This window comes from Phaenicophaeus curvirostris, chromosome 4 (genome assembly GCF_032191515.1).
Source record: "Phaenicophaeus curvirostris isolate KB17595 chromosome 4, BPBGC_Pcur_1.0, whole genome shotgun sequence".
In the NCBI taxonomy this organism is placed as follows: domain Eukaryota; kingdom Metazoa; phylum Chordata; class Aves; order Cuculiformes; family Cuculidae; genus Phaenicophaeus; species Phaenicophaeus curvirostris.
Genome location: NC_091395.1, coordinates 59347277 through 59371718, shown reverse-complemented (window position 1 = coordinate 59371718; position 24442 = coordinate 59347277). Strand labels below are relative to the sequence as shown.

The following is a 24442-nucleotide window of genomic DNA, read 5'->3' as shown; positions in this document are numbered from 1 at the left end:
CAATGAATTCTACTGTAGGATCTCTCCTTTTGCTGACTCAGTGAAGACACATTTGTCATTCAAAGACAAATTAGAAAAGGGCATGGATCATGCTACAAAGATGCTCAGTCTCAGTTATCAGCCAGGTACAGGCAGCTTCCAATGCATCTACCTCCAAGTGCATCTGAAAAAAAAGGCAATCTCTTTTGGTGGATGTGGACAGAACGTCTTTGTCAAAATTTCAGTTTGAGCAAATACTGCAAAGCGGTTTAGCGCAGGGAGGATTTGTCCCCACAGAAATTGACACAAATTCCTTTAGGACAGGGGCAGCCACCCCAACCGCATAGCTGGGATTGCCAGCAGATAGAATTAGGAAAACTGGTAGATAACACTGTGGCCTAATGTAAACTCTTAAATCTGCTGTAAACAGAGTGGTAACACTGGCACACAATAAAACTAGTATCTGTCATTGCACTCCCAGAAGCTGGTGTAGGGAAGGACAAGAGACATGACTGGATTTTTTTCCTTCATCCCTGTGAATTTGGGTTGGGATAAAAAGCAAGCTGATGGAAGCTGTGGCAAACAGCTAGTGTTCTAGCAATGGAGGGTAAGTTGAAGTGATTGTGTAGGAGGGAATAATCAGAGATAAGTGGAAGGATGCAGTTTCAGGTTTCTGCCACATGCATGGTGCATGCAACTTGGGAGTAATGGGTTGAGAAGGCAGCATTCCAAATCTGGACTGAGAGAAAAACCCAGTACTCACAAAAGCTATTTTCTAAAAAGTTTTGGACATGCCTGCCGGGCCAAGGCACATCTTTAAGAACATATTCACACAATTTTCAAAAACACATATGAGGAAATAGGAACTATTACGGGTTGAAGTTTAGTAATAGGTCTCTTTTGAATTTTAGACCGAAAGCTGAAGTTCCACAAGTCTAATCTTGTGAGAGATCCAGAAAGAGAAAGACAGCAGCACAGGGATACCCCTAACAAACCCTCTTGAGTCCGGATGGGGTCCACAGAGATGCAGTTCAAGTGCACCTGGACTGTGTTCACAGAGCTGCAAGTGCTGGGAGCAGACACAAGGCAATGCTGATGGTCCAGTGGAGAATTATCCCTCCATGGCCTGTTAGCTCTGACCATACTGGCCCTGACCTGACTCCCTGTGGAGACCTTGACATAATTCTTGCTCCCTGGCACTCCAGAGAAGCTCCTTGGGAAGGTGCAGCAGAGAACAGATTCTTGGACACCATCTGGGTCTGTACCGGACACAGTCAAAAAATCATTTCTAACTCAGTTCTGGAAGCACAATACACAGATTCTGACTAACACTGCAGAAATCTGCTTGGTACGCTGTGGTTGCCTCTAGCCAGAGCTCATAGCCCAGGAGGATCCCAACTGACTCTTTCAGACTCACTCCATCACTTTCCCTGTATTCCTGCAGGTGAGATTTGTGCTTTCTCAGAAAAGAGGCTAGAAGAAACATCAACATTGAGCAAAAGGCAATAAATCCACCAATCAGCACTGTGCAGAGGCATATGCAGAGGCCTTGCAAGAGTTGGCCCTGATCTGTATGTAAGAGCACTGTATTAGAGCTAACAAGCCCTGCTAGACTAGTCAAACGGGAGCAAAGCATCTTCCAGATGACAGCATTTCTTTCAGCTTCCTGGTCTTTTAGGGTGGTTTTGTTTGGTTGGTTTTTCAGTTTTTTAAATTTAATTCTTCTTCTTCTTAGGTCTGGGGATAAACAAGTCTCCACCAAAATGGATGTACTTACTTAAGGCAGCTTCTGCCCAGGTTTGGTAGCCCCTAATCATGTTGATGTAACTCCAGCTTCAAGCTAGCATCCCCTAGCTTTGCTGAACGTTAGAACTTTATTTCCTAGGCTGGGAGGCAGGTTGTTTTAATGCCTCCTGCTGTCTGGGAGGAAGAAGAGCCCAGTCACACAGCACTGCTTCGCTCAGACACACAGCACTGCTTCGCTCAGACACACAGCACTGCTTCGCTCAGACACACAGCACTGCTTCGCTCAGACACACAGCACTGCTTCCAGGCCTCTAAAGGAAGAATAACCTGAGTTTATCTTCACTCACAAGCCCCAAGGACCAGCTCTTTTCTTCTTTCACTACCTTTGCTCCTTCCAAGGACTTCAAAGCATACACCATAAAACAAGGATGGGCTGGTCAGTAGTACATACAGAGTCTGTCCCCCTACTATAGGATTTTTAGGCATTACCATGAAACCAGTATTAAAGATTGTGTTAGGAACGGGGGGAAATTTAAAAAAAAAAGAAAAAAAGGAAAACATGAGTATAGTCTGGCATCGCAGCCAAGGAACCTAGTATTCCAGCTACTAAAAGGCATGGAAGTACTGCAACTAACCTTAATTCATGAGATGTCATTTTTAGGAGGGTTATGTATCCACTGACAATGTTTAAAAAATAAATGCACAAAGAAGCAACATGCCACTAGAACTAACAAAAAGACCGCATAGAAAGTAATGCATTATGGATGATTTAGCAATATCATAGATAGCACAGGTTCCAGCAAAAAGAGTGAAATCATGCCTATCTTCCCTTTTGACTGCAGAATTTTAACAAGGGGCTCCTGGGAGCACTTCGGGGCTCCTCCATGGCTCAACAGACAAATTAAGTCATCACAAAGGGAAGGTAGGGATGATTAACTAACAAGAGCCCCCTCCAGCCCATCACTGGAACATAGCTATTTCACTCAGATGGTGTTCACCTACCTGAAACTGGTAATGACAGTCTTGGATTGGATTTACAGAAAAACATAGACAAGAAGGTGCTGCAAGAGCAACATGATAGCAGTTATTGGTCTGTGATGCTCTAGACTGTGCCAGAGGCAGCAGAGCTGTTTTGTAATGTTAGCCTCTGTTTTGTAACATTATCCTCCCCACCCAAAAGATTTCCTGCTGCAAATGGGAGACTTAGTCTCCATAGAGGCATTTGACCTGACCCTTTCTACATGAGAGGGCTATCAATGACAAAGAAAATGACAAGAGATGGCAACACTCCCATCACATACAAGCAGAAGCAGTTTGACACCCTTTCACCGGAAATGGATTGTCTACATAGTGTTACGGACAGTGCGATATTTTCTTATGTTTTAGAAACAAAACCCTACAAGTTTTCTGCCTTTTCTCCAGAAGCAGTTGAGGTGACAATTGTTAATGTTTTGCCTGATAGCTTTGTACTAGTGTGAAGAGTTCTTGTTGGACTTTTAAGGATATTCAATACAGCTAAGAAAATCTACATCAGTCTGGAGGGGGACGGGGGGCAGGGTCGGAGAGGAGGGCAGGGAACAGCGAAGCAAACAGAAGAATTTCAAATACGCGTAAGTTTTCCCTACACAGGTAGAAACAAAAGCCTATTGTTCCTTCTGTACACACCAAGAGAGTCAAATGCCTTAAAGGACACATCCAAATAGATGTCAATAAGCATGCAATTAAGTTTTCGTTTATTAAAATTACATTAAAATAATTGCACATGCAACCTTTTTTACCTGACAACTTTAAGATTTCATTAGTTCAACTACAAGGCTGTGAAAATGGACAAGCTAAGGACCCCTAGAAGCAAAGACTAGCCCAAGAGGCAGGTTTCCTTATGTGAAAATTTGACATGAAAACTGAGGCCTGACTGAGAACACTCAGTTCTTCCTCTGAAGACTATGGTTTGGTCACGATAGGCTTCTTGCTATATGCAGACCTGCCTCCTGGAGAACCCATAGTTGCTCAAGACTTTCCAAACAGGGTCAAGAACTAACAAAGTGTCATTTTAAGGTGGGGGGGAAATACAGAAATAATTCCTTAACTCCCTGATCTGGGTGGCCCTGCCTGAATAGATGGGGTTGGTCCAAATGACCTCCTGAGGTCCCTTTCCTCTTCAACCATTCTGCGATTCTGCAAATCCTTCCCCTACTCCAAGTTTGTTCTTCATGCTTTACCAGCCACACTGTCACCTGCACTACCTGGCTGCACCTACCTCAGCAATAAGTCCTCCTGAAGTGGAGACTGTAGATCCAAGGTCCAATTCACTCAGTCTCAACCCAAAGAGCCTAGGAGAGTGTAGCACATTACAACTAGAAGCAGCTAGTCAATCGATGCATATTTAAAAAAAAATCCTGAATACTAAGACTTTTAAAACTCTCATCATACCTGCTTTTCACTTAGGGACACTTACTGCTCTGTGGAAACACGTAAGCCCGCAGCATTCTCACCAAAGTCAAAATCCCCATGAGATGTCTCACTTCTATGATTATTATCCACCCTCTCCAATGAAGTCCCTGAATCATTGCATCACTGCTCAAACAGCAACTTGGGAGAACAGCAAGTCTTCTTTCACAAAGGTTTAAGGGTTACTTTCAGAAACAATACTGAGCTCCCTACAGCAGAAACTACCATTCCAGCAGAACACTCCCATCGTTTCTTCTGGCAGCTCACATGGAAGCAGAATGTTTCTTTGACCAAACCAGTCCTCCAGATTATTGTCATCGCCACCTCCTTGCAAGCAGTCTCTTGGGTGAGAAACAAGTTTCCACCCAATTTCTCTATTCTCAGGCAAGCGTTATCTCCTTTAGGAGAGATCTGCAGTCCACCATACCACTCCAAATCCCTGGAAAGATTTAATATCACTGAGCCCTCAAAGAGCAGATGTGGCAGCAGACAGAAGCGTAGAGGTGCGGTTCTCTTTACCTGCCTGACATCTCTAGCCCTGTAATGTGCTTGGAAGGGCTGATCCTCCTGAACTTCATGTGATGAGCTAGGTGGGCTGTGAGCAGTTCAGGCAATGCAAAGCTGTCAACAACACTTGCCCAAGTTTGCCACTGTGGCTTCTCACAGAAAATAGGTTGTTCTAAAAGTAGCCATTGTGGACCATCACTCCATTGTGTCACCCACAGTAAAGCACAAAAGCACAGATGTGCATGAGGAAATGGATGTATTACTCCAGTGCATCACATAGCTCAGGCTTCATAACAACACCAAAATCTCAACAGGTTTTGTGCTTTCATTAACAAAACCCAGTGATGACTGCATGTGGTAAAAAGCAAACTCCAATCACGGCCCTTCAGACCCATAAACTCTACCGAATGCTAACTAATTTCTCAATCGTTATGAAGCAAGGCTGCTGCTCTGTTGTGTCAGAACAGAAAACTCAGCAAAAGCCACCAGTTTCATGATGCCACAGGGCTGATTTCCACCAAGACCCGAAAACAGCCTCCATGGCTGAATGCATGTGCACACACAGTGAGATGCCCACGCATGCCAACGCTGCAGTCTGCCACTTGCAAACACAGGTCTTAGGATCCCAAATGCACCTGCACAAAGCTATCAAAATAAAACCTAGACACTGGAGAAAAAAAGGCCCAAAAAGCTGGCAGAGGGCACTCCTCCAGGAAGGCTGTAAATTTGCAGTGTTTCTGAGTATTAACCACTGTAGTACATACAACAAAAGCTACAAGTGGATAAGTTTTAACAGACACACAGAGACACGTACACACTCTTATTTAACTTTTTTTGTGCTCATGGGGGGAAGAAGTTCGACATGATCCAATACCATAACGGTTTTTCCTGCAACAGATTTGCTTTGTGCAATTTCCTCCTCCTGACCTGCATATGCACAGTAAGTCAGCGGCACTAAGTAAAAAAGAATCCAAAATTAAGCCTCGCTATGCTTTTATCCTCCTGTAATGGTATGAGCCTAAGTTAACGTTAAGTGGGATGGGGCAGCAGGGAAAGAGCATGCCAGGGTTAAGATAGAGCATTTAGTAGCAATTAGCAATGATGCGCAGTACGAAAATAGCAACAACGACAAAAAAAAGGAAATAGGTTACACTAGAAATAAAACCACTAGGGGAAATAAATTTACAGTTCAGACAATTAGTGTTTGTCTAAGAAATGGAAACTTTCTTTTGCTGTTATTAAGCAAACAGGGAAGAAAAAAATCTGAAAAATCTTATCAGAAGCATCTACTTTCCACTAGCAATGTCTCTGAGTTTTTTTCTAACAAAACCTAGAGCCCATTCCAATTTCTTGCAACCCTTTCTGCAGTTCTAGGGAGAAAATATTTAGTCCAACATTATCGTAAGCTAGAATATGGCTCTATTTATGTGACAAGTTGACAACATACAATTTCATGCTTGTTGAACTGATCTGTGTTATATATACACTGTGAATATTATGAAGCCTCACCATTATAAATATGAAACAGTATACACTTATCCAAAATAACTCCAGCAGTAACGATTTATAGCTCGGTTGTTTGTGTGCTTATGAAGTCCAAATGCCACCTTAAGAAGCTGCATCTCACTAAAACAGATGTGGAGTATGACTGTGACCAAAGTGGATTTAAGATGACCTCTGTGAAAGGAGGCTGTTACATTTTTGTCTGTATGGCAGCTGACACCAGTTTGTATTTAGATCCGTAGCCAATGGGAACACAGCGTAACATGGTGTCCTCAAGGGCTAGTTTTAACATGGGCCAAGACATTTGTCTAATGACCTAATTAGCTCACTACTGTTCTGGTGAGTGTTAGTCTTCCCTCTTGTGAAAAGGGCAGGTGCTCAGCTGAGCAGAGACACGGCGAGTATCTAAAGCCACGGCTGCTCCAACTGAAATACCTCCTTAATGGGTCTATGAAGGGGATCGGTTGAATTTTCTTGATCATATGCCTGGGGAACGGTCTTGGTGGCCTCATACATCAAACAATAAGCTCTCAAAGCAATTGGTTTTTGCTCATTTGGGACTTCTTTCCTGCCTGAAGGTTTCAAACAACATGCAAGCGTCTTGCATTAAAACAGAGATGCATTTAGACAGTTTGTAGTTTGTCCAAACAGGAAAGAAAACAGAGCTGCAGCACACCTTGCTAACACTAGATACAGAGCATTTGCATAAATTCTTCCCAATTACATAGCAGCTGATTCAAATTCCACTTACTGCTTGAGCCCTTTTAAATGTCAGCATAGCTAGTCAGAGGTTATAGTTTACATACATCATGGCAGAGATGTAATATTATTGTGCTGGACTATTGTACAATACATGCAGAAACGTGAGTCAGGCCAGAGACGTTGGAAAAGGTAACACATCTGAACACGCAGGAACCATGACATTGCTCTATTGGGAATAAAAAAATTCTGCAATTTTCAACCAGCATCTATTTTCTTGCCCTGGAATTAAGGGTCTTTCTCCTAGTCTCACAAGAGGTTTTTATGATACATGTTACCTTTTACTGTTCTTATGAAGTTTCCTATCCCAAATCTGCATCTTTTGCCTTTTATGTTTATTGTTATATTAAACCTACAATGCTGTCTGTTTCCCTACTAAATCTATCCTGTAACCATATACTGTACATTCATTTCTCTAGGACCTCAGTAGCTCTTATCTGTTTGCTTTTATGATCTCTTATGAACTGCTAGGAATAGCAATTTGCAGCGCTGTTTGTAAAGTCATTTCAGCCTGAACTCAGCCTTCCTCTTTTTTGTCATACAGCAACACTCTGCAGTGAAAACCCATTTGACATATAAGCATCTCATTACAGGATGCATTTCAGAGGGACACAAGTTCCCAAGCACCCTATGCGTACTTATCATGTAAAAAATTCAATGTGAGTACATCTGAATTTTAAAAATCTCACTTATTGGAGCAGGAAACTACATGTTGATACGAGATGGTCCTGTGCTACCTTGAGATTCACTGATCTGCTGCCTGGTCTACGTTACTGCCCAGAGCTATTTAGTTTGTGCTCTGTGAGGCCTCAGACATGCTGCTGTGCCATTCACATAATCTCAGTTCTCTGAAGCACTTTGATAAGCTTTATTCTGCCATTATGCCATCTAGAACATTAAACACAATGTTTAAGTTCTATGTTAAATCACAATCAGTTCCTATTAACTGTTCCAAGTTCCTCATTTTTATCAACAGTTACTTTATTAAATCCTTAATAATATAGATGGAATAGTTAGTTAATTTGTGTGTTGAGCCATGGATGTTAATTTGTAAACATAATAACATACTGCAATCATTTGCATAATAGCATTTTAATCTTTTTAGTAAAAGCTGTAATTCCCTACAAAGTACGCTGCAGTAGAAACTAAGTGACTATTGGTAATAATAAAAAAGGCCTTAAAATTCTGATCCTATTATAGTGTTGGAACATACCCAAACTGCTACCATAATCTCTGAAATGTTACTGTTCTCTGATTTAGGTGTCTGTGTCAAGAATAAAAATGAAGTATAACTGGTAGCAGTAGACTATTTCCTAAATGTAATTTAGTATTCACTAAGCACCAGCACTTTGCAAATAGCTCTGAGGCTTTCCTTCAAAGTTCAGAGCTCTAGTTATGCATATTGTGAGAGGTACACTATGCAGCTCACCTCCAGCCTCTGTTGTGCTGAATAGATGGCTATGATAAATCATGCTGATTTGGCACTGAAGGGCATCAGCCATCAAGGATTTGACTACTACGTCTTTTTTTCCCTGAGATTATATCTCCTTGAACTGCCTGCCCTGGGCTACTAGTTCTGGAGAAAATGAAGAAGTGGAAAAAATGCTACGGGAAGCCAGTATACAGAAAGCCTATATAGGCTCAGTTCTCTGGAAACCCATTAACACCAGTCACAAGACTGGCAAAGAAAACATTGGTGGTTGTTTAAAAGTCAGGCCAAGTCATTTTACGCAAGATCTGGTAATTCATTAATCAATCTGGCTGCAAACCTTGAATGAATAACCTGAAATAGTGAAAGAGACTGGCAGACTCACAGAACATCAGGGAGTTTGCAGTCTGAACCAATGCAAATTACTCTGGGGATGTTTAAGGCTCCCCTCTACCCTCATCATCTTCCTGATGCAAACCCTTCCAAAAAGTAAGAAGTCATTTATCTCCATGAATTTCCCTGCTGCCAGAGGCAAGACAGTATGTATTTCATTGTGCATCTCCCTCCCCGCATTCTCATTGCTTGCAATACAGCATTTTTTGGCAGCCTATAATAAAACACAGTAGCCTACTTAGGCTTTCCAAACACATGGCACGTAGCATGGTCTTGAAAAGTAACCTGGCCTACACCTATGCAAAACAATTAAAAATAAAGTCATCAAATACATTCAGCATCTCTCTGGAATACAGAATTATGTAAATAAATGAAATCCATGCAAGAGCAAGCAACGTGGGTTTTCTGAAGTCTTTTTAAAGGCTAAAAAATGCATGCTGCCAAGTATGAGAATACTGCACTTAAATCTTCACGATTTTACACAAGTTCATTTAACAGTAAGGGCTGTATTTTCTCTTAACATCAGTTGAGTTATTTGTAAGCAATGCCAACAGAGATATATCCACCAGAGATATTGTCTCTCTTCATAATGCTAGACATGGGTCATAAATTATTTTAAATATGACTAACCTTACATGATAGGGTATGGTATATTTGAAGAACCCTCAGGGGAAGATTTTACAAACAAAAAGCCTATTCACTTGTGCCACATTAAGTTGTATGGTTATTCACATTTCCACATTGCATTGGCTTTGAGAACGAAAACCTAACTGTTCTGATTTTCTAAAAGTAGCCAAATCAATTTTTTACGAATACACTTTTTTAAACTAGTTCTTCGCAGAAGCAAATAATGCAAGTGAACGATGCAGTGAACCATCTAAATAACTGGTCTTGGGTGACTTGTTAACTATTTACTTGCATGAACTTGTGTCAATAGACAGTGCCCTGAGGGGTAAGAACACCTTCATTTTATCTTTCCAGAAGTCAGAACAACAGGCAAAGAAAACCAAGTGAAAAAAAGAAGTGATCACGCTGTGAACAGAAAGAAATCCAACTAATTCATAATATGCATATGTTCACACATTCACAAGAAGAGCTTCTGCAATGGGGCAGATCATACAGGCTTGTTTCAGGACTAGTATCGGTTATGTTGGTATGCAAGTAGAATAACGCAGTGATGAATTAGGCGCATCTAGAAGATACTGGTGTGTTTTAAATACTAGGGTGAAGGCCAGTATCTCATCACACCTAAACACATGAGAGCAGGGATTCATTCTCAACAGTTACATACTATCTAGACTAATTGGACCTTTATCTCACTTGGCTCCATATAGTTGCTACCATAGCTATTAATAATTTCTGGCCTGTGCAGCTCCCAGCGCTACTAGGAGTGCCTAAACCAGTGGGTGCTTGGCTCAAGCAAGATTTTAGGATCACAATTCGCAGGAAATCTGAAAATTCACTTTCTGAAATACAAGCCTTTCTTAAAAAAATGTGCATCAGCTTGAGACATCCAGGAACTTTGTAAAGGGCTTTTGAACATCATCCCTCACCTAGACAATGCCACATGTACAGCATTAATACATCAAAGGCAAGTGTCCTTCATTCTAGGTTAGGTTTGGCAATTAACACTGTATAGCTTGGGCAATTAACGCTGCACTTGTACTTCTAATATTTGTTTGCCATTCTGGTTCTTTTCTTTCCACCTCATATAGATTTTACTTCTATTTTTGTATGACAAAGCCTCATCTGGAAGCTTAAGTTAGATAAAACATACTACACCCACGATGCTATGAGAGAGGAAAAAGAAAAAAAGGTTAAAAAAAAAAGTGATTTTCTTTAAAAATAAAAGCCAATGCAGATCAATATGGAAAAACCTAGAGATTACCAAATGAGAAACTGCACAAAACTTCCATTCTCTCAGCTAAAACAAATAGTTCCTCGAAGAGCATGTTAGATAGTCTCTAGAGGAAGAAGACATCTTCTTCTGTTCTTGAGCACCCCCAGTCGTCACATTACAGAGCAGCAGAGGCAAGAAACAGTGCAAGGTATCCAGCTGCATGATGGAGAATGGGGACAGGGTTAATGTATAGGAGGAGAAAATAACTGTTTCGTTCCCACCTTCCTAGGCCAAACAACCAAGAAAGGTAAATACAACACACTACAAAGCTGAAAATAGTCTTAATTTTCACTGCAGTATTGCAAAATGCTATTAGGGCACAACTTGTCTTTACAGGTAAGCGTGGGCCAAATGATGCTGTCAGAAACAAGTGATGCAGCCTGCAACTGAAGCTGGTAAGTGCGAGGAAATTCAGGCGTTTACAAAGAGGACAACAGAATTTGCCCATTAGGAAAGCAACATATATCAATTCCAAACTATTATTTCTGACCTAATAGTTGCTGCCTTGATGTATCACTCAGTTTCATACCACCTGTTTCTTCACACCGGGAGTGCTTATCCTCAGACACACTCGAATGGATCCATGAGAGGCTACACATAATGACCAGTAAATACCTCGTATCACCATCTCCGAACAAGGTTACGTATAAGCTTCTCTGTTTGCCTCACTGTTTGCAACTTGCTTTGATTTTCAAAATGGGAACTGCCTCATGTAGGAAATGACAATTCCTATACATGGCATATAAGGGAATCCTCACTACCTACACGAGATTTTTGTACTGAGTTGCTGTGGCCTCCAGTGCAGCCAGGCAGTTATGCAGAGGGCAAGCAATGAACCTGTGGTCAGGTTCCACTGGTTTTACTGGAACAACATGCTTAAAGTTGGAAGATGCTTAATTATGTTACTTTTCAGGAACTTACATTTTCAAAGTCCGTATCTTCAACTGACTCCTCCAAAACATAAATGTCTCTGCATATGGCTTAAGATGAATGAGAAAAAATACATCTCGTTTATACTAAAGGTAAAACCACTCTCTCTCATGCTACCTGCAAATGTGTCCCACGTCACTGACCATTCAGACCAGCACACCAACACATCACACCCTGCACACCAACACACCATACCCTGCCCAAGGCAGTACAACTGCAATTGGAGAACAAGACAGGGTTCGGAAACTTTGTAAAGCAAGGCACGGAACATTATACAACTAATGAAAAAAAGAATACCTAAGCACGGGGATAATTTGATTTTGATTTGAATAAAATTAATTCTAAATTACTTGGGTTTAAATGATAAAAACTGAAAGGAGAGGACTAGTTTCTGCTATCCATTACACTGGTATAAATCCAGAGTAACTTCATCTGCATCAAGGAGATCACTGTGGGTTTAGAGCTATATACAAAAAAGTCAAGAATTTTATTCAGGGCACCTTAGGTAAGCGTTTTTCTATACTATTTCAGTTAATCTTTTCCATCCTTTAAACTCCATGATGATAATTTGGGGCTTCCCCAGGCCAGCAAGCCAGTTGTACATCCTGGAGCTGCGGTACCTGCCATGTGAAAGGTAGTACCCATGGCTTACTGTTGCACAACGTCTTGCTGCAAGCTAACCAATTCATTGCCCCATTTCCCAGTCAGTGGATGACCTAGGACATCTTCTGTCACCAAGGAGGGAAGGAGGTTAGGGTTCAGGAGGGACACAGCTGCCCCATAGCCATGAAGTGGAGAATCATAAAAACTTTACACAACGGAAGAAAGATGGCTGGAGACATATATAGAGAGACCATAACCATCCTCTTGTACACCCTGATCCTCAAGGCAGAATTTTAAGAAAAATATTTAAATCTCTTCTACCACCCTTCAACTTTTACTTTAAGACTGCTCTCCACCAGGATATCTACGAAACATCCTGAACAATGTGCTAATTCCTGAGCTACTGACATCCCTCACTACCTTCACTGACACATCCATCCCTTTTCTCCCCTATACATCAACTACAGGACTCCTCAGTTCACATGCAAGTGCCTCGCACTGCAATGCTCTGAGTGGTAAAAGCTTTTACTAGAAACACTCCATCTACTCATCAGCTAGCTGCGGTGCTGCGCTCCATGTCTTGCTGGGGAATGCAAGTGGAAGACAACAAACATGTTTTAACTTTTTTTTTCCTTTGTAGCTGACAACTGCGCAACTCCTCACTGTGATGGCACAGGGCAGTGCGCTTCAGCACTCTTTAGCCATTTCCTTTCAAAAATCCAAAGTTCCATATAACTTCTTTCAAGGCTTTTTTCTACTTCTCTCTCCAGGACACAGGCCTGGTTTTAATCATAAGGATTGAGGACACCAGTTAGAACCCTTCACACACATCACCACATTTGTTGCCACTGAATGGGGGAAAAAACAGTAAAAACTGTTGTCCACCAGCCTAAAAAAAATAAGAAAGAAAAAGCAAGCAAGGACATCGCAACATGCACTTGCATCGCCTTGACTTACCTCAAATATATTGGCGGGTTCATTGCTGTACTGATTGGAGATGATCTCTGACTGGTCACTGTACCACTTGAGTCCCCCCAGAAAGCTGTCCGCGTCCAGGTCATTCACATCTAGTTCGGAGAGGTCGAGTTCTGGGAGATCTGGGCAAAGAGGCTGGTCTTCACCAACCAGAGCAGCACACTACAGGACACAGCAGTACAGAAACAGTTTCATTAATTACCAGGAATCTATTAACTTTAATATCATGTGATAAGTATTAAGTCTCTATTAATCTATGACACAGGAACTCTAGAATTGATCTTGTTTCCTGGAAAAAAAGTGTACTAAGTATTAGATCACTGTTAGGTCTATACAGGTAAGCAAAGGGGAGAGGTGAATAGGAGGGCATGAGCTGCCTTTTCTATCACATCTCTGTCCAAGGGCAATGACTTTCCTTCTTCCTATGCTCTTTAATAACAATTGTGTTCAAAGCTTTATTGAATCCAACAGCAGAGGCCAAAGCGCAGTCTTGTTCTCCTACTTCAGAGCGAACAAGTGCGGGTAGAACTTACAGATGAATACCTCTGGGCAAGGTTTGTCACACATTTCCTGATGCATTCAGGCACAGCCTGTTACAGCCTTCAGCTCTAGAGGCGAGCTCAAGAGGGATATCATTACACTTTCACTTCTACAGATCCTCACTCTAACCTTTGAGATCAGTCATGATGGTAGCTACCATGTGGGCATAGAAAAGTACAGGTCAGTGACGCTGCTGTTCTCTTCTCCCAGTGTACTCAATGCACAGACCACAGCCACCTAGTCAGGGTCCTGGCAACCAAAAGGTTCTGAAATATCCCTACATTCACCTTTGGGTGGCAGGCACAGTTAGCTCGGACAGTTTTTCACCTGCTTGGTGCGAATACATATATTGTCCCAGCCAGCTTCCTAAGCATCCCCAGACTGCGGCTGCAGTGAGGGAACCAAATGGGTTTTCCTTCTCTGGCAGCCTCTGACTCAATAATCCTAACACAGAGGGTCTATGAAACATGTTGGTTGAGGTAGTAAACGAAGTTTACTATGCATGGATCCTCTTTAGCAGTGCAAAATGATTTTGGCTCCAAAAGTTTTGACTTAAGAAGACAATAGTGATAAACAGAAATAAACCTGGAATACCTGTCCTTTTATATACTAGCAGGAAGCTAGATAAGGTATTGACTGACCTACTAGGCAAGAAAAAATAAATAACACACATTCACTTTAGCACAGCAATTGAAACATTAAGAGTATCCACCAAAACCATTTCCTAATTATGGAAGACGTGTAGTAACAGCTTGGCAAACAGCAGAGTCCCATAAGTCAATGCTGCTTAATGAAGATGTTCTTCCTGCACTGTATCACATACCCTTGTAACTCAGCTCCGAACATCTACATAGATAGGAGGAGAGTACAAAATGCATGCAAAGCTTCAAAGGCACCAGGCACTGAATGGTTAAAAGCCACTTAAAGTCAGTTGAGTCTAAGGGCTTCCACCATGATTACTTCTAATGTTGTATTATGGATGGCCAACAGCAGGTCCTCCTGAACTCCAGTCAGTTGACCATGTGGTTTGAATGATTTCCCAACTTCTGTTTGGACTGAAGTCAACTCAGAAGTGCCACTTTCTGAAGACAGATGTCTGTAGGGCACTAACACAGCGTCCACGGATGTGAATTGCTCAATACCGGTTATGTCACTGTTACAAGGACCGCCTTTTACAATAACGCAAGTGAGAGCTGCTGAAGGTGCATTTCATTGAGGTTTTTGTCCCTGGGAATCTTGGTGTGTCTGCAGTGTGCGGGCTGGATGCAGCAGCGCAGCTGTAAGCAAAGATTTTGTCTGTTGGCACAGACTCAGTGCAGCTGGTGCGAGCTATAATTTACCAGACAACTTCTACGTCTACCAGGACACTATGAGATAATCATGGAATAGGCCAAGGGGCAAGGGAGCTGAGAGGCTGCAAAATGAGGCTCTGAAATAGCAGTTGCTTTTCTTCCTATTATTTAAGGGGCTGCAGAACTTCCAGAAGTCAAACCTCCACTTAAGTAATTTTCACTGCACACAATTTCTTATCATTATTTTGGTCATAGCGGGGGAAAAAAAGAAAAGAAAAAAAATTAAAGAGTTCTCTCTTCTTTAGTGCAAGATACAACCTTCTGGCAGCAATCTTATAATGCAGAGATGACCTTTTTTGATGCTTGGCCGAAATCTCTGATTTCATTAAAGGATAATCTAGTTTTTGACTGAAAAGGTAGATTCTCAGCATCTTTCTCAGGTTGGTATTACGGAGGTCAGTAGCCTATAACTGATGTCGTAGACTTCTAAAGTATCCTGCTGATCTGTCACTGCTTTTGTTTGTAAAAATAGCTTCACTTTGTGAACCACTTTCTTAAACATGTTTACTCCTGGTAATCTGCATTTTTAAGTGCCTACAGTGGGCTTTTGAAGGTACATAAAGAATGGAATTAAAAAAAAATCCTGCTCATCACAGCTTTCATTTACCTAGAATGACTGCAATGTCACCTAAAAAACCGTAATTGCCGAAATGAAGTATATATACTCTCGCCAATGTTGACATGACAATAAAATCAATGTTTCTGAATATGACATTATGCTTCTAATCTGAGACGCGTTAGCAGCAAGCGTTCCTGTTATTAATTTATATTTGGCCTTTGGATGATGCCAGATTTAACACTCCAAGTCCTAAAACTGTCCTCACCTGACACATTGATATTTACTGTTTGCCTACACATCTGTAACAGGTGCACCTGCATTGTTACCATACATTTTACTGTCCTCCCATCGTTATTTGATATGATGGTCATTCCATAACTACAGCTTTAATTTTATAGTAACATTTAGGAGAATAAAGCAGTCACTAAACACAAAAGGCTAATTACTGAGCGTTATTTCACTCCAATAGACTTTTTTTTCTCTTAGTTCAGGCACAAACAATAAATTAGCTTAACTGCACTGACGATAATGAATCATTATCATTAAGTATAATTCTCCATTAACCTTTTGGACGTTTTCATGCCTTTGAAGGTAAATTAAAAAAAAAAAAAAGAAAGAAAGGAAGACTGGACTTGTGCCATATTAATTATATTAATGAAAAAATAATCTCTGTTTTATTTTTAACAAGTTTATCTAACAGCCAAGGGGATGAACCCAGGAAAGAATAAGAGACTTGACAGAATGCGTGTCGTGTAGATTCTCTCTATCAATCTTCGCAACCTTACTGTACATCACCTTCATTAAGCTGTGAAGCACTGGGGACGCTGATCAGCTACAGTGATGCAGGCCTTTATTAAGCAACACGCCGTCTTGTCATTATGTGAGCAAGAATATAATACATTTTAAGTTGATAGCAAATATTAATGATTCAAAAAATGAAAGCTGCCTCTAGTACCTGCCGTCTGTGATATTTTAGATCACTAAAGGTGATCTCCCGTGCCAAAGCAGCACACAGACACTACTGTATTGCTATAGGAAGCACAGGAGCATTTTGGTAAAATCCTACCCACAGTTAATCCATCCACCACACAATTAAGATCAAACCTTTTTTTTTTCTTTTTTTTTTCCTTCACACTATGAAAAAGTCATTGACATAAATTATCTGTTCTGTTACTAGCTTGAAATTACGGCAGGAACTCTAGTGATTAGAATAAATCTTCAGTATTTCCATACAAGCTGGTTCCTCAATCAGCTCCTAGCAGCATTAGGAATAATACATGATGGAAAAATGAAGCTACAGCAGCTGAGACCCATGCTACAAGCCAGGCAACAACCCACAGGATACTCCAGCTACTCAGAAACAATTAGGACTTTGGAGCCAGAAAGTCATCCACTTACAGCCTTGACTCATAATAGCTACAGGACATATGAATTATCCATATCTATTCCACTTTACCAAGAAATCAAAACAAGATAAGAGCAATTACAATATGCAAACAGAAATCAGCGGATACAATGGCAAGCTGCAAATATTTAAAACACGACAAAAAGACTTGAGAATCTGCATGCATGCTCCACTAGATAGGAAAAGTATACCGGAGAACATGGCACATTTTTACTTTAGACGTGTAGCTCTCTACAGCAATGAACATCTTACTTAAAAAGCATTGCCTGCAACCTGTTTTTCCCTCACCATTGCCCGAGGGAAGCATTTTAAGCACTTATTTCAAGCTCACAGCCAGAGGGTTAGCTCCTTTGAGCAGGTCTGTATTTGGGATTCCTCTCCATGGGGTCCAAAGAAAGTTTCCCTCGCTTTGCAAGTTGCCCAAACTTTCAGGTAACGCTCCATTTTGCCGAATGCAAACATGCAGAAACCCTTAAACCTCACTCCAGAGATTACCAGGGAGCTGCTTGCTTTGCCTTTTTTTTTTTTTCCCCTCTATGAATTGTAGCCAGCAGAAGCTGTGGATTTGATGTATTGCCGTCTATTTTTACACAAGCAGCAGCAGCAACGGCAGCAGCAGCAGTTCACACAGTCCTGCATAAACTCTATTCTCATGGTTCATCCTGTTGTCTCCCTTGTACAGTGGGATTTAACCATTTGCTGGACTATTTGGATCGACTGCAAACCCTGTTCTACGGGACATTAGCTACAGCGTCATTATTCCAGGATCGCAAGAAGCAGAGAAACGTCTCCTTCCAGAAATCTCTTTTAAAAGCATCTAAAGCCAAACAACAGGATATTCATTCTTGCGTGCATGTTTGAATTCTGCAGCTGATAAACAAGGAGAAAACCTTTGACAGAGCAGTACGAAACGTGCAATTAAAATACGACGCCGTCGGTTAATTTTATCTTTTTTTTTTTTTCTTTGAAAAAAAAGAATTGTTAATCTTGTTCTAAATAAACATGGCATTTTTCCAACCAGGCCACTAAACGCCACTGGAAAGACTTCAGACACCGATTCATATCACTATCTTAGAGCACAAATATCGCATATGACGGGAGAGCAAGCCAGAGGCACATGGAAATAGTTTCCAACTGCAGGAGATACCGATGACAGGAGCTCGGCTTTGATTTGCTCAAGGCATCGCGGAGTAACCCTAAAATAGCAAACTTAGCGGAGTTGAGATAAGATTCGGACTTGTTCGCGAAGTCGGCGGTGCCCGAGGAGCCCCCCCACCTACCCACCCCCCCTCACCTCGAGGTCGCTCCATAGAGAGTCCTGGTTGCACATGTCCCACGCCATCCAGCTGCGGGGCGACGGCAGGAGAGCTGGCGAAGCGCGGAGCAGAGCCCGGCAGGCAGGCACCCGGCACTCATGCAGGCGGCGAGACCCTCTCTGAGAGTGAACCCGAGGCACCTGTCTTACTACTGTTCCCCGTCACATGACAAAGCTATTAAAAAGTAGGCTGGGCTGTCACTCACCCAGCCCGCCGGTGCCGCCGCTCCGGCCCGTGACGTCACGCGGGGGCCGACCCAGCCCCGAGCGAGGGAAGCGGCGCCCGCGGCCCCGCGCGGCCCCTCGCCTCACGCCCCGCGCCCCCCCGCACCGCCGCCATACACAGATTTATTTCTTTTTTTTTTTATAGTCTGGCTCGCTTTCTTTCCTTCCTTAAGAAAAACATAAGTGCTCCGAATAGCCCAAGCGCACCCGCCGAGTCCCCGGCACCGCTTCCCTCGGAGGGGCCGTCCCAGAGTTCAGCTAAAGTTACAAAAGCTTCGTACCCTTTGGTTTGTTTTCTTCTTTTTTCGCTCGGGGATTTTGCACTTTGAAGTATTTTGCTTAGCTTAATGGTTTCTCACCGAGATAAGTTCGTCCACACCAAACGCATCAGCAAAATTACAGAACCACTTGCTTGGGAAAGACCTCCAGAATCATCGAGTCCAACCATTCCTATCAGCCACTAACCCATGTCCCTCAGCGCCTCATCCATCCGTCTTCTCCACACCTCCAGGTATGGTGCCTTCACCACCCCCCTGGGCAGCCTGTACCAGTGCCCAATGACCCTTCAAGTCAAGTTCTACTCCCTCCCAGCGTTTCCGAGGAATGGTGTAAGTCTCTGTAAAAAGACATTCATAGTTACCTCACCTGCTACAAGGAGGGAGCCCTGTTCCCCGCTAGATCACTAGATCCTCAGCTGCTCTGCAATAATTTCTGCGTCTCAGTCTACCCCCTCAGAAACCAGGGTGCTACAAGGAACTGCCCGTAACTGCTCACACCCGTGACTGCTTTTTCCTATCAGCACCGCTGCCTCGGCGTGCATTTCGGTATAAAAACCACACATCGGCCCCCTCTCACCTGGCCTCAGCGTTTTCTCATTGACAATCAAAGAAAAAAAACAAAAAAACCCCATCAAACCCTTGTGCCATGTGAAAATCCAGAAATTCTTCTAACAGAAGTGACTCCTCATGAGAGCCTTTTCCAGATCACAGGGACTTCTGCAGGTGCAACTGGTTTATGATGCCCCTTTGCACTGCAAACACAACAAACTCCAGGGACCAAATCAAACTGCAAAACGTTGCCCACAACAGGGGAAACAAAGGTTTTGTTTAAGTATCCCCCACCTGCCTGCTTGTTGTCATAAGTTGCACATTTTTTAATTAGCTGGGTGCAAAAAATTCTCATGAAATGTAAGCGCTGGCTCCGTCGTGCTGGGCTACCAGTCAAAGTCACAAAACTATAATTGATCATCCTCCTTGTCATGAAATATTCATTTTCATTGTTATTTGCAAACTTGACTATTCTAAAGGCTAAATGAATTCAATTATTATACAAGGCTACGGTGATTTTGCTGAGAAAAAATAAGTAAAAAGAACTACAATTCTTGAAATAGCCTTTTTCCAGCAGACACTGGAAACTTTAGAAATGGTAGGAGGTCTCAGATATATTCTTAGCTTATTTGTGTTCGCTTGTAATTCATTATTGCCAGTCCTGATAAAATGTACGGTTTTCCCAGCCTGTGCTTAAGTTGCAAATCACATCACACTGTTGTATTTTCACCAAGCACAGATGACAAAAATGGCATTGTTTTTACTTTACTTAATTAAAAAAAACACAACAAAATACCGAATGACTACAGAAAGCCTTTCCTACAAATGATTAAATTAACGGTATTGCTTTGCTCTCACAATGAAAAAAACCTCATTTCCTTCCCAATTATATGCTGATTTAATGATAAAACTGCAGTAAATTATTAAGATCTGGGGCAAAGGTGAGTACCTCTACCCCCTGAACAGTCAACTGTGAAATAATGCTACGCACCTGCCTGCCTGGAGTGGAGTCAGTTCTTATTAATTATTATCTGTGGATCCATGCTTGGTGGAATATTCTCCTTCAATACCTACTTATAATTGTGTTCATTGACTGTGCCGAATCCATCATCTGTTTTTTTTGAAGTTTCATTCACACCTTTTATAGAAATGTATTTACACTGGAACATTTCATATTGCTGTTTTGGATATTTTGACCTGCTCATGTTGTTTCTATTTTCTACATTTCCACTTCATTGCTTTCCCTTCAAATTAGCAAGTTAACTGATAAATATAAACTGTGACCTTAGCGGTGCTCTAACCATACAAGCTTCAGAGATTGGAGAACTTTCCTACTGCACGGCAGACAGCAATAGGTAATAATATCAGATTCCCCTAGAGCTTTCCTATGGCCCTGTCCATATTACAGCTTTAACTTTGCTGGTGCTTCCAGCATTACTTAGAACGGATGCCAAGCATGGTTCCAAAAGACTGCTAGGCTTCAACAAGGCTTCCCCATTGCTTGGGAAGAACATTTTATTTTTTTTTTTTAAATAGAAGTGTCCAACCCAAACCGTAGTATGAATTTACTCAGTAGGATCTTTATTCCCACATTTCTTAATGCACTTTTTTTAGAGCACAGCATCTGTAAGAGGAGAAAAGCAATGAAGGCAATTGCACTGACAATGTAGTTTGGAAACGGTGCAGCCTCAGCATGTGTAAATGAAGGCTGTGAACTCAGCCAGCACCTAAGCTGCTCTCCTCAAAGGAAACCTTGTCTTCTGAATGTTCCCTAGTAACTTTAGGAATGCTCTCCCCTTGTGTTTTGACAACATTGAAGAATTGCACAAATATCTTCCCCGGGGCAATAGCTGAGCATGCAGACAGTACTTGGTTCCATAACACGCACATATAAAGAAAACCTTCTTTCAGCTGGTGAAGTCTGTGGATCCGCTTGGCTCAGTCTGCCCTGTTGAAATACCTGCCATCAGACCAACTACTCAATCACTGCACTGTCCCTGTTTTCAGGTTACTCTGTACCTATTGTCAGCGATTCCCAAATTTTGCCTTACTTCTTCAATGGCCATAATTCAGGAAAGCTCTGGCAAGCCTTCCAACAGCATTTGGGCACAAATTCCCAAATCCTGATTTTTTTATTTTTTTTTTTACCAGGACTGTTGCTGCCTGCAACAACAGGGAACAGAATTCCAGAATTCAAGCCCTTCAAGCCCTCTGTCCTTGATTATTTTTCCTGGATTCAGCATTCATTTTATCTCTTTCTCCTCTTCTTTCACCCACATTTTCTAACTATGCATATGTTTTTATTCTCTGTAATTTAGATTTCTCAAACAACCTACTGATTTCAGAGCCCTCATGATTTTGAAATCCGAAATTTAGTCCCTTCACTCACCATGGCACTGAGGCAGAAAGAATTTATTTCCTTGCCCCCCCAAGACTATGGTACTTGCTGATTTTCAGAAAGTGCTGGAGTTTCAGCAATGTGAGGTTTGCAAACCAGTTTCATACCAGTTCAACTCCTTTCACTTGACCCTCCAAGAGTGAATGGCCTTACAATAGATCAGCCAATGCTGTATATAAAAGAGCAAATTGCAGTCCAAAGGTGTGCTAGCTTGAATAGTGTTCCATATAAAGTATACGTACGCTATTAATTTCTTATTAGAAATCTTCCTTCTGTGCACCTTTACTCATCTTTTTGCACAATCCTGTATTTATTTTCCACTCTATTCTCTGTTCCACTTCTACCTTATTTGTTTGCTCTTTTTTTCCTTCTCAGCTTCTTTTCCTTATTTATCCAGTTTATCATACCTATAATACACCCTGAACAGCATAAACCCGTGAGCTAAACTTCTTGAACTTATCCATCCATTGGGACAGTAATTCTACAGTGGAATAAAGCAGTGTGCCCTCTCCGATTTTGTAAGGGCAGCTATGAACTGATTGTTTTAGGTTTTGTTTTACACAGATGAAGACTACAACGGTGCTCTGGTACCATCTCTCTCAAAAACTCAAGAGATATGTGCCAAACTAATTCCTGGCCCAGCTTTGGGACACAGGCTACTGTCTAAGCAGTTGTATATTAGAGTCCAAAATAACTTTCTCCGAACAGCAATGTGTTACTCAAGTTACTGACACCAGGCTGAATTTTGCCACATATGCCTCCAGAGACTGAAGGTTCAAATAAACAGCACTGAATGCCATGGGAAGTCACTTGCTTCTTCAAACGTAAAGAGACCTAACTCTAAATATTCACTATTAGTGCAGAATAACCAATATTCAGTGTTAACCAGGTTGAGAGACGTGCAGTTCTTAATAAATTGATGCTTTTGTAAATCCTTCCAGGACTGCCTGAGCAAAGCAAAGGCAGAAGTCTTCCTACATTTTCTCATACTTCCATGAGCATCTCTCTCTTCACAAGCATAATTCACTTAGTCATTATTAAAACAAGAAAAGCAAAGCCACTCCAGCTGATTACATAAAAAATATATTTGTCACTTGTTCCCCCGAACACTTGGAGCGTATGTGCTCCAGGACCCTCATTTCCTATGATTTGCAGGAAAATCCAGCTTGTCAGGCCTGTTAAAAGCAACATGAACAATGTCTTTTACTCAGGTGTTACTCTTTCACAGAGAGACTAATCTGTAAAAGAGCATCTATATTTAAATTTATTGCCCCTATATGTTTGAAAAAGAGAACAATGTAAACACATCAGTTTCTTGGGGAGGTTCTGGTGCTGTTTGAGCACAGACACCCAGGCAAGCCAAGGAAACATACTCCTGTTTTGTGACTTGCACATTGGCAGAGCAGGCAGGACCACATCAGACCTTCATCATCTCTCCTTTACTCACCTCACCACTGGTATTTCCTTGGAACAAAAGAAATCATGAAGTTCTTCTCCCCTCTCTTTTCCTTTTATGCCCTTAAGTGAAGAGACCAAAATCTGTTCATATCTGATATTATCAGACCCAGGGAAATGACTTCTGGCATTCCTGTTCAGTGGCTGGGAGCATACCCCCACACTCAGAAGTTGTACCCCTTCTCTTTCCCTTCCAGCCTTGCTAGGATGCTCAGACAACCCCTTCTGGGGATGGGCAATCATCGCCTTCATCTCCAGACACATAGCAGTAGAACCTGAGGAAACTTCAGGCATACACCTTGTATTTGTAACTCTCTGCAGGGCCCTGGAAAACCCCTACCCAGATCCTTCTCATTACCCTAATTAACATCCACCTTGGACCATCTTCCCTGTGGCACCTGGAGCATTACCCTGGACTTCTTGCTTCCTGACTTATTCATCATTAGTTCCAGTCTAGTTTTCACTAACTTTTTCTGAGTCTGCTGTCTGAAAAGGATGATCCCAGGAACAACCGCCATGGATTTGATACCTTAGGGTACAGAAAACATTCCATGATGCAACGGAAAGCAATTTGGTGGGGGCCAAGGCTGTTCCAAAGCTACCATCCCTCGCAGAGGCTGCCACCTGGCTGTTCAGGGCTTGCTCCGCTACCTAGCCATTTAGCCACCAATCCAGGATCTCCCAGCTTGGAGGGAAGCTGTGATGCCTGGGCTGCCACAGCAGCACAGCAGAGCACTCTCCCCTCTCCCTGCTAGCTCCACACCAAGACTTGTGGTGGTTACTGAAAGGAAAAAATCCCAGATTTCCATAACATAGCCTAAAATGGCTAGGAAGGCGATTGCCGTGGAGCACACACAAGTCTGCAGCACAGCACTGGAGAGAACAGTAACCTTTAAATACTCTAATATCAAATCTTGTTTTACACAAAACTGCTATGGTAAAGTCGATGTGAACGAACCACCTTTGAATGAAGGAACAGAGGGAAAGGCAGTGGACAGCTTTAGTGCCTCCTAGCAATTTTTTTTTAATAAACTAGAGATGACAGACAGCCTTACCAACACATCTCATCTTCAAATAAGACTTTCTTCAGACAGAGCTCAGTGGAACTGAGTCAGCCTTTTTTTCTTGGGCCTAGCTCTTGGCATTTTTCATATTGAAACAAAGCATAATGTGAAATAATTCTGAACTGTAGTC

At 41.9% G+C, this 24442-nt stretch overlaps 2 protein-coding genes across 4 annotated transcripts in view; both read right to left on the bottom strand.

The window, feature by feature from the left end:
* PPARGC1A (PPARG coactivator 1 alpha) overlaps window positions 1-24442 on the bottom strand; it is a 365245-nt gene that overhangs the window by 50831 nt on the left and 289972 nt on the right. For 2 of the 3 annotated variants that reach the window (XM_069856202.1, XM_069856203.1), the window contains exon 2: window positions 13155-13334. In XM_069856202.1, the coding sequence (XP_069712303.1) occupies window positions 13155-13334 (180 nt within the window). Of the gene's footprint in view, window positions 1-13154; window positions 13335-18322; window positions 18550-24442 lie in introns of those variants that run through there. The other variant, XM_069856204.1, reaches the window with a different exon arrangement.
* Window positions 15129-24442, bottom strand: part of CCDC149 (coiled-coil domain containing 149) — a 457725-nt gene continuing 448411 nt past the window's right edge. Inside the window, exon 15 of the transcript XR_011337381.1 lies at window positions 15129-15139. The gene's annotated coding sequence lies outside the window, so the exon portion shown is untranslated. The remainder of the gene's footprint in view (window positions 15140-24442) is intronic.